The 14,851-nt window shown below is 36.2% G+C and overlaps 1 protein-coding gene across 1 annotated transcript; it reads left to right on the top strand.

The window, feature by feature from the left end:
• Positions 1 to 7,732: 7,732 nt before the first annotated feature.
• On the top strand, positions 7,733 to 14,531 carry LOC110865214. Its single transcript, XM_022114438.2, has 4 exons — positions 7,733 to 9,087; positions 10,994 to 11,565; positions 11,985 to 12,204; positions 13,079 to 14,531. The coding sequence occupies exons 1-4, from the start codon at positions 7,879 to 7,881 to the stop codon at positions 14,435 to 14,437; spliced, it is 3,360 nt and encodes a 1,119-aa protein (XP_021970130.1). The 5' UTR covers positions 7,733 to 7,878; the 3' UTR covers positions 14,438 to 14,531.
• The last annotated feature ends 320 nt before the right edge of the window (positions 14,532 to 14,851 follow it).

Raw genomic sequence — 14,851 nt, 5'->3', positions numbered from 1 at the left:
TGACCCGTATAGGGGACTTTTAAGCATCTAAGCATCAAACTCGCTATTTTCTTTTTGCACCTCGTCTTTTCTTGCTAAATAACTACTTATCTTCCACCACAGTTATTTTTGCGGTGGATTTAACATAAGAAACCAAAATCCCAATTTACCCTTCGGCTAGTCCTTTTTCGCAATTGACTATTTCTAGGCATTCGACCCACAAATGTTTTTGCCTAGAACTTTTATACACATCTAAGGGTTACAAAGTCATAATATAAGTTTCTAAACAAACTCTAAGGGTCGTTTACCCGGTTTACCTATCAAGGGCCTTTTTGGTCATATTTAATCCTTCATTTTTGCGATGAAGGACTTCGACTAAGTATTTGACCCTCTTTGCACTTTTAACTATAAGTCCACATATGCATACCTGGCTCGGGTCAACATATTGACCCGTTTTAATACCTTGTCTCAAGGTTCCTAATCCATTGCATCACTAATCCATAAGCCGTCTTATCCTGTGAGCTTATATCTCAACAAACGCTTATTAGTCGTTAATTGTCAAATGGTATCAACGTTACCATTTGACCCATTTGGTCTAAACAACCAAATATTTTGTGCTTATAATAGAATGGTAATTTTTTTTTACCATATCATTAAGTAACTCATTTCGAATTTTTCGCTAATTTGTTTAGGTTTCTTAAATTCGTTTCTTACGCGTTTATCCAACATGGCTTGTGCCATTTGGTGTCGTTTAAACATGGACTTTGATTCATTTATACTTGACTAAATCACCGTTCTACACTTTTTATTCGTTTAGGCTTACTCACAAAGTAGCCGTTCGAAAACTCATTTTTACCTTAGCCTTTTCATGGCTAATTTACTGTTTTACCTCTATTTACCATTCAACATGGTTTTTATCATTTATATTAGTTCCGATCCGTATTATTTTGTGTCGGAAACCATATCTTGAATTTTATCCTTATCGTATTTGCAACTTATAGAATAAACACGTATTCTACAAAAAGGTGTAAGTTTCACTTACCTTGCATCCGGTTATGCTCTTTTTCGCGTACTCGATCCGTTTGACCCGCTTCTCTCCCAAGCCTCCACCTAGCTCATTAAGCGTCAAACTAGCATCATAATTCGTAAGACAGTTAAATTAGTCATTTCTAATTACGACTATTCCATCTTACGTGTTTTACGTCGAAATCATTATTCGACCTTATCATTGGTTAATTTGACTTTTAAAAGTCAACTACCTTTAATCGTATGAAATGCATATTTGCACTCAATAACTCATTTAGGAGATCTCGTCAATTATCCGGTAGACATTATAATGATGCTACCGTTTTAACCAAAGTTCTAACCAAATTTATTATATTTCCAACATTTTAACTAGTTTAAGCGATTATCATGACTAGTTTATTCATTTATTTATGCAAGAACTAAGGGTTCTCCTTTATAAGTGAGACCCGTTTCATCATACTATTTAGCATTCATTCGAACTCTTAATAAAATCAAATTCTTCATATGATCTAGTACATAACCCGATTTCATTCATCTATTTACATGAACAAACTTACTAATTTCATCACAACATTCAAGACCCATTTCAAGTCTTATATGAGCATTCACTCAAACTTACAAATTGTTCAAGTATTTTGCTCCAACTATCAAATATGATGATTCTAAGCACATGCATATCATCATTCTTACTATTTAGTCAAAAATCCACTTAGCTCATACTTGATTAATTGAATAATCACTAGTTTATGGCACAATCCTACAAATTTGCATCTAGGGTTTGTTCCTAGACCTAGATTCAACCCAATATCACTCATGTATATAACATTCATCACATAATTTTCGATTATGGGTGTTCATCACAAATCATAATCATCATCAAATATCAAAATTAAACATACCTTGTGATCCCCATGACTTGGTGATCGCTAATTATATTCAAACCCGAATTCGGTCTTCGATTTCCCTTTCAATTTGAAGGTTTTGTTAAGTCTAGGGTTTTACACCCCCTCTTCCCTGCTCTGGTCGATCGCCCCACACACACCGGTGTGTGTTTTTCACTTTTTTTATATAAATGTTTTAATTAAAACACTTTTCATAGTTTCCCACCTTTAGTCCCCCATGTTAGAGGTTTTTATAAAAAGAGTTATTAATCTTTGATTTTTATTTTTACTCATTCTCTTAATTACCCAATTATAACTAAGTTAATTATTTCTAGTTAACTTAGTAGGTTTCGGGAGTTATAACCCATTTATTTTAAGTCCCGTTAACTCGGGTCCCTTTTTTTATAAACTTTGTCTTCTCAAGTCGTTGCTCTTTTTTTTATTAATTATTAGGCTTATTTATTTAAATCCTAATAATTCCGGGTAAGCCTTTACTGCTAACGGTATTTTACCCTCTCTTTAGTATTAACGGGGTTTAATTACCAAACCCGTTTTCGGGGTGTTACATTCAACATCTTTGTATTTTGCATCAAGTTTATTTTTATCCCCCTTATCTTTCTTCCCCATCTTCGCTTCTTTAGCGTCTTCTTCTATTTCAATCTCCCTTGACTCACCCTCGACATCACTTACTTTGTCATCCTTGTGCTTTTTCTTGTATTTCTTATCTTTTTTATCTTTATTCTCGGTTTTCTCTTCATCATCATCCTTTCTTTCTTCTTCTTCTTCTTCTCTTTTTTATTCTTATTTTCTTCTTTGTCATGTTCTTTATCATTGGATTTGTCACACTTGTCTTTCTTCTTCTTTTTCGACACTTTATCTCCTTCGTCTGTTTCTCCACCATCGTCTTTCTTCTTTTCTTTTTTGTCGGCATTTTCGTCTTCCCCTTCTGACTTCTTTTTCTTTTTCTCTTTATCTTTCTTTGGGTTTTTTTCGTCGTCCTTATGTTTTGGCTTCTTTTTCTCAATTGATTTAGTTTTAAAATCTATCTTTTCTTCGACTTTCTCTCATTTTTCTTCATCTGCCCCTTTGATCTTACACTCTGTTTTCATATGAACCTCTTCCTTCACAACATGCTCAAATTTCTGATTCATTTTGAACTTAGCTTTATATTCAAGTTATTTGCAGATATAATTGTAGAACATTTCAAACCCAATACTTAAAAACATGATATGCAATACACTACCAAGATACCAACTTCACCAGCAAAATAGTAATGTGATTATCCGTTGGCAAATTAAAAGATTTTAAAATTAATTTCCCAGTACACATATCCTATATTACTATCTATTATTATGGAACACTTATAACAGAACACTTATATTACCATGAGATCAGATCAATATATTCTGATATGTGTAAAATGCAACATATAAATTAAATCAAATGAGTCATAAAACTAACCATTTCTTAGTACTAATGTTAGAAAAAGTGTGCTTTTGTCTTCCATTTGTATTTTCAAGACCAAATGAGCTTAAATGAACAAAAGGAACAAATATGCTGCAAAAACTAATATAAATACAAAGAAAAGGAATAAATGTGGCATGCCCGACCCCTCGACAACATCTTCCCAAGCAAAAACAAGAAACAGGAGGCTGACCACGGCCCCGTGCCCAGCGGACACGGGGGCGTGGCCAGGTTTCTGCAGAAAATGACAAAGTTGTAGAAGCTTCTAATCCCAGCACGGGGGCGTGCCCAGCTCAGCACAGGGCGTGGTCAACGCTAAGATTCACAGAATCTTGCAAATCTTGATAGTACAGATACGCTTCTGCACACGGGGCCGTGCCCAGCGAACACGGGGGCGTGTGGAGCCTAATGCAGACAATTGCAATTAATGAAGAAAGAGAAAGAGGATGGCCACGGGGCCGTGTCCAGCGGACACAGGGCCGTGTCCGGGCTTTTGTACAGGCTATAAATAGGGGTGCTTGGCTCACTTCAAAGCCATCCCTTGGCAAACCACATCTCTCCCACTTTGCCACCACTCCACCACCACTACAACACCCACATCCACCACCATCATCCATCATCCATCTTAGAGTGTGTGTAGTAGTCTCGGGATCCAAGATTGATCGTAAGAGTTTTTGTCAATTAAAGGTCATGCTTGGCTAAGTCTCTTGCATCACTTGGTGAAGACAAGCATTTAATGTAATACTTTTGATTTTTAATCTTTTCGCACTTTTTATTTGGTTTTGTATTAATGACTTTAATAATTAGTTTCTTATGTTGAAGGTGAAACTTCTTTTTCATATGTCCGTGGTGTCTTGGCATTACTTTACTGTCTATATAAAAGATTTTCACCATTTATATCTCTACGGTCTATATAGAGATATGTTGGCTACCTGGTCGGTGGTTAAGGGAATGGTTTAGTACGGTTCTTGCCTTGTTCAGTATATAGATCCTACAAGGACCTGGGTCAAGCTTACTAGGACCTCCTTCAATACCCACTGGTATTGGATGGCGGGGGTGCGAATGGCTTGATCCCCTCATATGTAAACTACTATTAATACATTAACCCGGCTACTTGGGTTGTATCCTTGCTGACTCAAACCAGTTCGCCGAGGGTAACGTCGCCTTCAAAAGAGGGGCCTACCACTTTACGCATTAATAACTTAATTAATTATCTTTAAATATCCCGACCCTTTGGGATTGTATCCTTGCTGACTCAAACCACTAGGTTGAGGGTAACGTCACCTTCAAAAGAGGGGCCTACTACTATAACTAAGATAATCTTTTAAAAAGTGCAAAAGTGCGGAAATCATCAAAGGTTACATTAAAGGCGAGTCGGATCCAAGTGATTCATATTGTCTATCCGTTTTTCTTTTTTTTTTTAATTTTTATTTTTCAGCATTTTAGTTTTTAATTTCATGTTTAAAACCTTTTTTAAAACTTTTGATTTGATTAGACGTTGAGGATAAACCGGTACTAAAAGCTCTTGTGTCCTTGGACGACCTCGGTATCTTACCAACGCTATACTACGCTCACGATGGGTGCACTTGCCCATGTGTGTGTTTAGTGTTAATAGAATATCGTGTTTTATAGATTTAAAACTTGACTAATGTGTTAAAAAGGGCTTAAAATATCAATAAAAACATATCACACCCAACACACACCATATTCCATAAAAATAAGTAGTCAAATGCAACTTACAATATAGAGATAAGTCCACATATCACATGACATGAAAAAAGAAGTCAAAATTGAATGTGAGAAAAGTATGATACCTGTTGTGCCATATAGGATCTTTCTTTTTTAACTGGTAAAGGTGCACGTACATCACTTCCATTATTTTCTATAATATTTTCAAATCTCATGTGATTTTCCGCCACTTTGGGGTCTGGAGTAAGATAATGGCACATGTCAGACATTGCCATATATCTGTAATCTTTATCCTTCCCCATCATCTGCACATTTAAACGTGAACCATTAGTATGTTTAAAACCCATCTATTGAAGATAACAAGAAGCAAAAACTGCAATAAAACTAAAGCAAACCAATTAAACAGAGACGGATTTCAACCTTTTCAAATACAAAAAAAAAAAACCCCAGTGAGTGATTTCATTTCGATAATCAGGAAAACTCACTTACTGAAACAATGCAAAGATAGTGCCGAGGTGGAAAAAGAGTGAGAGCACAACAGCAAGGACGAGCAGGTTTATGTCCGGAGTCGTCTTAGATTTCAATCGGAGTAACCTTTCCCAATTAAATAAGATACCATAGGACTGCTTTCAACCCAATATTTCTTATGTAACCGATTGCTCCTTCAATCGTCGGTATCAAAATCGCCATTCGACATAGAAGAAGATGAAAGATCGTTTCATGATAGTTTAACTGATCAATTGCTGGCCAAGTAACTGACTTCACAAAAAGATTCACACCATCGTAACTTTGTCAGTTTGACTTTGATCACACAAGTCGATTTTCAATCTCTACAAGAAAAGTAAAAGAATGTATTAAAAGAATGGAGGTTAACGAATTTCCATTGAACTTCAACTCATCAATTGTGCTAATATTTTGTATAACTACTATATGCACAAATATCACAAATACTACAGATATATGTAGGTTAAGAAATACAGTACAATGCGATTTCAAATAGAATCCCCATATTCTAACAAGAATTGAATCTGATTACGAAAATTAAAATTTCTCTAATTTACAGTGTTAAGAGTTAAGCTCTTGGTACCTAAATAATCAACAGCGATTGGAAATCAGTGAAGATTTGTGTTGGGAAAAAGGAGAGAATCCCGGCCGAGTGTCCTGCGTAATTCAGAGGCTGTTGTGTACCATTTTTTTATAATCTCATTGAAGGAGGAACAATTGAGTTCATTGGAGTAACTGATGGCAATTAAAGTATTCAATTTCCACATTCAATCTCAATGATGGATCGATGATGAATGAAGAAGCAAGCTTTAAAAGCTCAGGTAATCCAGAATTCCAATTATACCTTTAAAGTGTCTTAAAACTTTGGATAATGTGCACGTTTATCCCCTCTAAAATAGTTTGGCTCTCTTATACATGTTGCTTCAAAATGTATACACAATGTAAAATTATCATAAGGTAGTATAGATATAAATCTATCTACTATAATAAAAGAAACCAAGTTTTGTACACGTGTCATTCATAGAAGGTATCCTCAAATCTATACTTATCTTATATTAACTAAATAAATAAATAATTGCGATTAAAAAAAATTAATATTAAATCTTATCATACTTTAATACAATATTATCCTCAAATCTAAATATTTAATTTAATATATTTTTAAAACAAGTACCTCTCTTTTCTACTTATCTTATATTAAATATATAAATAATAAATTAATATTAAATGTTATCCTAATTTATTAAAATTATAATTTTTTATTAATTGGTATACAAAATTATATTTATCCAAATCGTGTAAAACGCGGGGGTTTTTAAAATTATAACTTTTTTTATTATTATTTACTATACAAAGTTACATTTATATAACACGTGTAATACACGAAATTTTAAAGATTTAACTTTTTATCATTTGCTATGTAAAATTAGATTTATTCAACACGTGTAATACACGAGGTTTTTAAGGATACAATTTTTTTTTAATCATTTGGTAGATTTTTCAACCCGACTATACATGAGTTTTTTAAAGATACGACTATTTTAGTATTTAATATACAAAATTACATTTATTTAATATGTGTAATACACATGGTTTTTAAAGATATAACTCCTTTTTAGATCTATTCAATTCAACACATGTAACATACGGGGTTTTTAAGGATGTAATATTTTTATTATTTGATAGATTTATTCAACCCTACTATACACGGGTTTTTTAAAGATACGACTATTTTAGTATTTAATATACAAAATTACATTTATTTAATATGTGTAATACACATGGTTTTTAAAGATATAACTCCTTTTTAGATCTATTCAATTCAACACATATAACATACGGAGTTTTTAAGGATGTAATATTTTTATTATTTGGTAGATTTATTCAACCCGATGATATACGAGTTTTTTAAAGATATGACGTTTTTAGTATTTAGTATACAAAATTACATTTATTTAATCTGTGCAATACACATGGTTTTTAAAGATATAACTATTTTTTATTATTTAATATATAGAATTACATTTATTCAACTCGTGTAATAATATGGTTCTACTAGATATAGATTAAAAGGAGTTAAAAATCAGGAATCCCAATATTTTTAATTTTTAATTAATCATAATTAAGAAAGTATAGTCAACCCGGCAATACGTTTCAAATGCAAGGGTCATTAATTTTGAAAGATGGGTCTTAAAGACATGTAACAATCTCGCAATCCAACGGCTGTAACTCTCCCAAACACGTCACACAATCCTCTCAGATCAAACCCACCACTCTTTTCGGCTTTCGCTTTCTGACTCAGATCCCATTTCCGATTAAACCCTCGCCGGCGACCATGCTTCCGCCGGAGCTCCACCCTCCGCCCTACCGCCCCTACACCTCTCCCTCCCCCAACTTCAACAGTGTCTACTCCCCCAAACGAAACCCTAGCCCTAGCTACCCCAACGGCAACACCACCACTAACCGCCGTTCGCAACACAACTCTCGCTTCAATCCGACGTCGTTTGTTCACAACGCGCGGATCGCCGTCGCGCTTGTTCCGTCCGCCGCGTTCCTCCTCGACCTCGGCGGCACTCCAGTTGTTGCCGCTCTAACCCTAGGGCTTATGGTTGCGTATGTTCTCGACTCGTTGAACTTTAAATCCGGTTCGTTCTTTGCGGTTTGGTTTACGATCATATCTGCACAGATTGTTTTCTGTTTTAGTTCGTCTCTGTTTACCAGTTTTAATTCGGTGATTTTAGGGTTGTTAGGTTGTTGTGTGTGTGGTTTTGCTAGTTTTTTGATAGGTGTTTGGGCGTCTTTACAGTTTAAGTGGATTCAGATTGAGTTTCCGACTATTGTTCTTGCTTTTGAGCGGATTTTGTTTGCGTGTACTCCGGTTATCGGTTCGGTGCTTTTTAGTTGGGCGACTGTTTCTGCTGTTGGTATGATGAATGCTTCTTATTATTATATGGTGTTTAATTGTGTGTTTTACTGGTTGTACTCGATTCCGCGTGTTTCGTCGTTTAAAATGAAGCAAGAAGTTAGTTACCATGGGGGAGAGGTTCCGGACGATAGTTTAGTTCTTGGCCAGCTCGAGAGTTGCTTACACAGTTTGCATTTGTTGTTTTTTCCTCTGATGTTTCACATTGTGTCTCACTCGGCGATTTTGTTTTCGTCGGCTTCTACAGTTTGCGACTTGTTTTTGCTCTTTTTTGTTCCGTTTTTGTTTCTGTTGTATGCGTCAACGCGCGGGGCGCTCTGGTGGGTTACAAAGAGTGAACATCAGTTGCGGAGTATTCGAATTGTGAATGGTGCTGTTGCGTTGGTTATTGTTGTTGTTTGCTTGGAGGTTAGGGTTGTTTTCCATTCGTTTGCTCGGTACATTCAGGTTCCTTGGCCGTTGAATTATGTTCTGGTCACAGTTACAATGCTAGGAGGGGCTGCTGGTGCGGGTGCTTATGAAATGAATATGATTGCTGATGCTTCTAGTTCACTGGCTTTCACTGGTTTGGCTGTTTTTGTGAGCGCTGCTGGAGCAATTGTTGTGGGATTTCCTGTGCTGGTATGTCATTTTTAGTTTACGTTGCAGGGTTATATTTCTTGTGTTTGCATTGCTCTAATATCAACTGCTGTTTTCCGTTGTAAATGTTATGGCTTCTCTTATAAACTTGTATTTGTCATTGTCATCTTCCTTTTCACACCCACTAATGTGCATTGTTCCAACTGAATACCTGAGCCACCAATCCTTCCAGTTATCTTCTAATTTGTTAGTTAAGTCATAATTGTCCAACCATATTGATTTGCGATATTGTGGGTTTAATGAGTTTAAGCCTGGTTAAATTAAGTGGACTGTAACATGTTTACTATTCAAGTGGCTAAGTGAGTCGATCATCTAAACAGCCTTTTTTTACCCTTCTTAATTTACGGCCGACAAATCGAAGCCAAACTAGCAATAGCCCAGCCAAGTTTCTAAGTTAGTTAGAATGCTAATGTTTTCTTCTAGTGCAACTTAAACTAGGTTACCTAGGAAATGTCGTACGATATATTGGGTTTTATATCAGTGACGTGAGATAAATTTTGCTCTAGAAGTTTATTGTTATTCAAGTATTTTCTATCTTGTTCTATTGCAAGTCCTAGTCGTTGCTAGTTGCTACTACTTTTTCTCGTATATGGCGGTTACATTTCAGTTGATGCCTTCAAGTGGAGATAGTTCCATCTGCAAGAAAATAGAAAATACGTGTGTTGTTCCCACCAATCTAGTCGTGACACATGTTATTTTATTTTAGCAAATACTCTAGAATGATGGAGTTGCATGGGTTTTGGAGAGTTAAGCCTTATTATCAATTCACGAAGCTTAGTTTCTACTTTCTAGGCTAAAAGTTCTAACACTATAGACTTCTTAGAAGCAGTAGATGATTCTTTTGTTAAAGATCCTTTTTTAAGGGTTGGTGTATTCTTATCGATTATACTAATTCTTTCAAGCTCATACTTAGTGTAGACTGTAGATAGTTGCACAAAACATGTCACCATAGTACCTTATACTGTTTCGATTTGATACCATTTTATTATTGTGATTGCTAATTGTCAATTCTACCTACTGAACAAAATGTAATATTGACTTCAAACTTTAAAGGAATGTCCAATATAAGGTTCACAATTTTGTTTATATATTTGAACTTTGTTGAGCTCAATGAGTAATTAAGTATTTTTATCCATTTCACTACCAGAGTACTGGTTATAAAGCTCGCATTTTCACTTCCTTTTCAACATTGAATATCACTCTCATGGTGAGATATGTAACAATCCATGAAAGATGGCTTAATTCCTTGTCTAAAAGTTGACATGACTCATGAGTGTGCGTGGATGAACATTGCTTGTGTGCCTAAAACTAGGTTACCAAGAACAAAGAGCAAATTGAAAACCCAGTTTTGTTCAGCAACTTTTTGAAACAAGTTAAAATACGTCGATTTAGAACTTTCTAAGTTTATGGATATTATAGGTTACACAAAGTATTGCTGTACAGGTCTGATGATACCAATATGACTTGACTTGGGTGTTTTATTAGGTTGTTTAAGACTTTGTATTTTTCAAAAGTGTTTGTTTAGAAAAGGGTATAGGCAGTGTATGGTTTTTCCCAGTTTGCTTAGCATATATTGCATGGTTTTCTTCTATATGTCTGTGGGCTTATGTTATCCGACTCTATATATGTTGTGTTATGTATAATTTGTAATACTTTATCTGAACCCTTTGCTACTTGTAATGTTTCTACTGCATAACATGAACTATGTAAGAACTTGTTTATTTTAGTGGTTATTTGGGTTGCTTTTAGACGACTTTTTGTTATGTATATGAATGTAGCTAGACTAGCTGCTGGATTCTTATTTTTTTTAAAGAATTCTAATGAATAACATAAACGTGTCATTGTAACAGTATAGTTTTAATTTTGTTCTTCAATCACCCTGTTGCAGTTCATTCCACTCCCTGCAGTAGCTGGATTCTACTTGGCTCGATTTTTCACAAAGAAAAACCTCTCATCATATTTCGCATTCGTTGTGCTCGGAAGCTTAATGGTGACATGGTTTGTCGTCCACAACTTCTGGGATCTCAACATCTGGATGGCAGGCATGTCACTAAAATCCTTCTGTAAATTTATCGTTGCTGATGTCATATTAGCAATGGCTGTTCCCGGTTTAGCTCTTCTTCCACAAAAGCTTCATTATTTAACCGAAGTCGGTTTAATCGGGCATGCCTTACTTCTATGTCACATCGAGAATCGTTTCTATACATATTCTGGCATTTATTACTATAGCTTTGATGATGAGGTTATGTACCCAAGTTACATGGTTGTTCTAACAACTTTTGTGGGATTGGCTCTTGTGAGAAGACTTTCTGTTGACCACCGAATTGGACCAAAAGCCGTTTGGGTGCTAACTTGCTTGTATTCATCAAAGCTCGTCATGTTGTTTATTACATCAAAAGCTGCTTTATGGGCATCCGCTATTCTTTTATTGGCCGTTTCTCCCCCATTGCTTCTATACAAGTATTTGCTTCACCTCAATTCTCCATAATTTTAAACTCTTTAACATTTTTTTACATTTCTAAAACAGTAAAGTACACAAATGGTCCCTGTGGTTTACCAAAATTTTGGATTTGGTCCCTAGCTTTTCAAAAGTACACAGATAGTCCCTGTAGTTTGCACTTTGTAATGCATTTAGTCCCCAGCCAACACATCGAAAGGTTTCAGCAGGTCCAAGTTAGAGGCTATATGTGTTGCAAAGTGCAAACCACAGGGACCATTCATGTACTTTTGAAAAAATCTGGGGACTAAATGCATTATAAAGTGCCCATAGGGACCATCCATGTACATTTGGAAAGCTAGAGACCTAATCCAAAATTTTGGTAAACCACAGGGACCATCCGTGTACTTTACTCTTTTTAAAACTTATTATAATTTTGCAGGGATCGATCAAGAACAGCCCCAAAGATGAAACCGTGGCAAGGATATTCGCACGCTGCGGTTATTGCTTTGTCTGTCTGGTTTTGTCGTGAAACAATCTTTGAAGCTTTGCAATGGTGGAATGGTAGATCGCCATCTGGAGGGTTACTTTTGGGAGTTTGTGTACTTTTGACGGGATTGGCTTGTGTTCCCATTGTTGCTCTTCACTTTTCTCATGTCATGGTAAATAAAAGTTTCCTATACTTTCTTATGTCCAGGTGGCAAAGATGAACGAGCCTAGTTGACCCACAAACATCTTTTTACCATTTTGTCCATTTGTTAGAAGCAGTTTTTTATTTACTGTTTACAAAACTATTTTACTACAATAACATCTATCGTTTTTCAAAGAGTAAAATGCCATTTTCGTCCCTGAGGTTTGGCCAGTTTTGCGACTTTCGTCCAAGGGTTTGCTTTTCCGCATCTGTATCCAAAAGGTTTGAAATCTTGCCATTTTCATCCGGCTCAGTAACTCCATTCATTTTTCTCCGTTAAGTCAGGGGTATTTCTGTCTTTTTTGTTAACTTAAAGGGCAATTCGATCTTTTTCACTTTATGTAAAAAGACCGAATACCCCTGAAAAAGACTGAATTGCCCTTTAAGTTAACAATAAAGATGGAAGTATCCCTCACGTAACAGAGAAAAAAATGGACGGAGTTAACGAGCCGGATGAAAATGGCAAGATCTCAAACTATTTGGATACAGATGCGGAAAAACAAACCTTTGGACGAATGTCGCAAAACTGACCAAACCTCAGGGACCAAAATGACATTTTACTCTTTTTTAAATAAAGCACATTATAAGGCTGTAAGCATTAAAAGTACACTTACGACGATTTCAAATCCATTTGACCCATAAGGGTCGGTCATAACTCATCCATAAATGAATGGGTAGAATTAGCCACCTTGAGTTTCTGTTATTGGCTACTTTCTTTAATTGATATTAATTAAGAAATTTAGAAGGATATATACGGAACTAATGCTTCTTTCAAATTCAATGCTGTTTAATGTTCTTAACTCCTACGTTGATTTTTTGTTAATCTTTTTTTTTTTAATATGCAGTCTGCTAAAAGAAGCTTGGTACTAGTTATAGCAACAGGCGTCCTTTTTATAGTCATGCAACCGCCAGTTCCATCGTCATGGACATACCATTCCGAACTAATCAAAGCCGCCCGCCAATCATCTGATGACATCTCAATATATGGTTTCATCACATCAAAGCCTACATGGCCATCATGGCTGCTTATGTCAGCAATTCTTCTCTCACTTGCAGCAGTCACCTCCATTATTCCCATCAGATACATTGTCGAATTAAGAATGATTTTTTCAATCGCAATGGGAATTGCTCTTGGTGTTTACATATCAGCTGAATATTTCCTACAAGCAACCGTTTTACACATCCTTATCGTCACAACTACGGTTTGCACCTCTGTGTTTGTGGTCTTTACCCACCTGCCGTCTGCTTCTAGCACGAAAGTTCTACCTTGGGTGTTTGCTTTACTGGTGGCTCTATTTCCGGTCACGTATTTGTTAGAGGGTCAGGTCCGGGTCAAGTCGATTCTAGCCGATAGTGGGGTCGGTGACTTGGGTGAGGAAGACAGTAAACTAACTGCCTTGCTGGCGGTCGAGGGTGCAAGAACGTCTTTACTGGGATTGTATGCTGCGATTTTTATGCTTATAGCACTCGAGATTAAGTATGAGCTGGCATCACTCATGAGGGAAAAATTCAACGAGAAGGGTGGCGGTGGTATTAGACATAGTCAATCTGGTCAAAGCAGCGATTCCGGTTCTTCCTTCCCTAAAATGAGGTTCATGCAGCAACGTCGGGCGTCTACCGTACCCGCGTTTACAATCAAACGGATGGCTGCAGAGGGTGCATGGATGCCAGCTGTCGGCAACGTGGCAACCATTATGTGTTTTGCCATATGTCTTATATTGAACGTTAATCTCACAGGCGGGTCAAACCGTGCGATATTCCTTTTGGCGCCTATACTCTTGCTACTCAATCAAGATTCGGATTTTGTTGCGGGTTTTGGGGACAAACAGAGGTATTTCCCTGTTACGATTGTGATATCTGGTTATTTGATTTTGACATCAGTTTACAGCATATGGGAAGAGATTTGGCAAGGGAATGTCGGTTGGGGGATGCAAGTCGGTGGGCCGAATTGGTTATTCGCGGTGAAAAATTTGGCGTTGTTGATTTTGACATTCCCGAGTCATATCCTGTTCAATCAGTTTGTGTGGAGTTACAAAAAGAGGAACGATTCGGTACCGTTGCTTACGATACCCCTTAATTTGCCTCCATTGTTAATCACTGATGTGGTGAAGGTAAGGATATTAGGGTTGTTGGGAATTATATATTCCTTGATCCAGTATCTAATATCCAGACAACAATATATGTCAGGATTGAAGTATATCTAGAGATTAGAATATAAATGAAAAAAAGGTTAAGAAACATTGTACAATTAATGTTTTTCGGATTCAGGCAAGTAAAGTGGCGTTTTTTTTTCTGTCTTTGTGCTCTGCATGTTTGTTAAACTGTAATCATAGGATTTTTGAGACTGAAAAATGTTATATAAAAGTTTCTCAATTCCATACACACAAGTAGAACTCCCATATATGATATAAAAGCAACTCATTTCCTCCACCACATACTCAAAACTCAAAAAGTGCTTTTGTGGGTTTAAAACTATATGCTGTTTTAGGGTTTCATAAAGCCCCTTTCTGGGTGTTACGCGACACAAGTCGTGCCACGTCACACAGGGGCTTTATGGGGCGTTATGTCACTTAAGACCGTAGTCATAAAGCCCCTACCTCATCGTTACTCAACTAATT

This window comes from Helianthus annuus, chromosome 6, assembly GCF_002127325.2.
Source record: "Helianthus annuus cultivar XRQ/B chromosome 6, HanXRQr2.0-SUNRISE, whole genome shotgun sequence".
In the NCBI taxonomy this organism is placed as follows: Eukaryota; Viridiplantae; Streptophyta; class Magnoliopsida; order Asterales; family Asteraceae; genus Helianthus; species Helianthus annuus.
The sequence above is the reverse complement of the archived record's forward strand: the minus strand, read 5'-3'. Positions and strand labels throughout refer to the sequence as shown.

Excerpts from the sequence above, each read along its gene's own strand:
- LOC110865214 (XM_022114438.2), top strand. The coding sequence starts at position 7,879 with ATGCTTCCGCCGGAGCTCCACCCTCCGCCCTACCGCCCCTACACCTCT. Across the intron at positions 11,566-11,984 it reads CCCCCATTGCTTCTATACAA|GGATCGATCAAGAACAGCCC; the intron begins GTATTTGCTTCA and ends ATAATTTTGCAG. Across the intron at positions 12,205-13,078 it reads TTCACTTTTCTCATGTCATG|TCTGCTAAAAGAAGCTTGGT; the intron begins GTAAATAAAAGT and ends TTTAATATGCAG.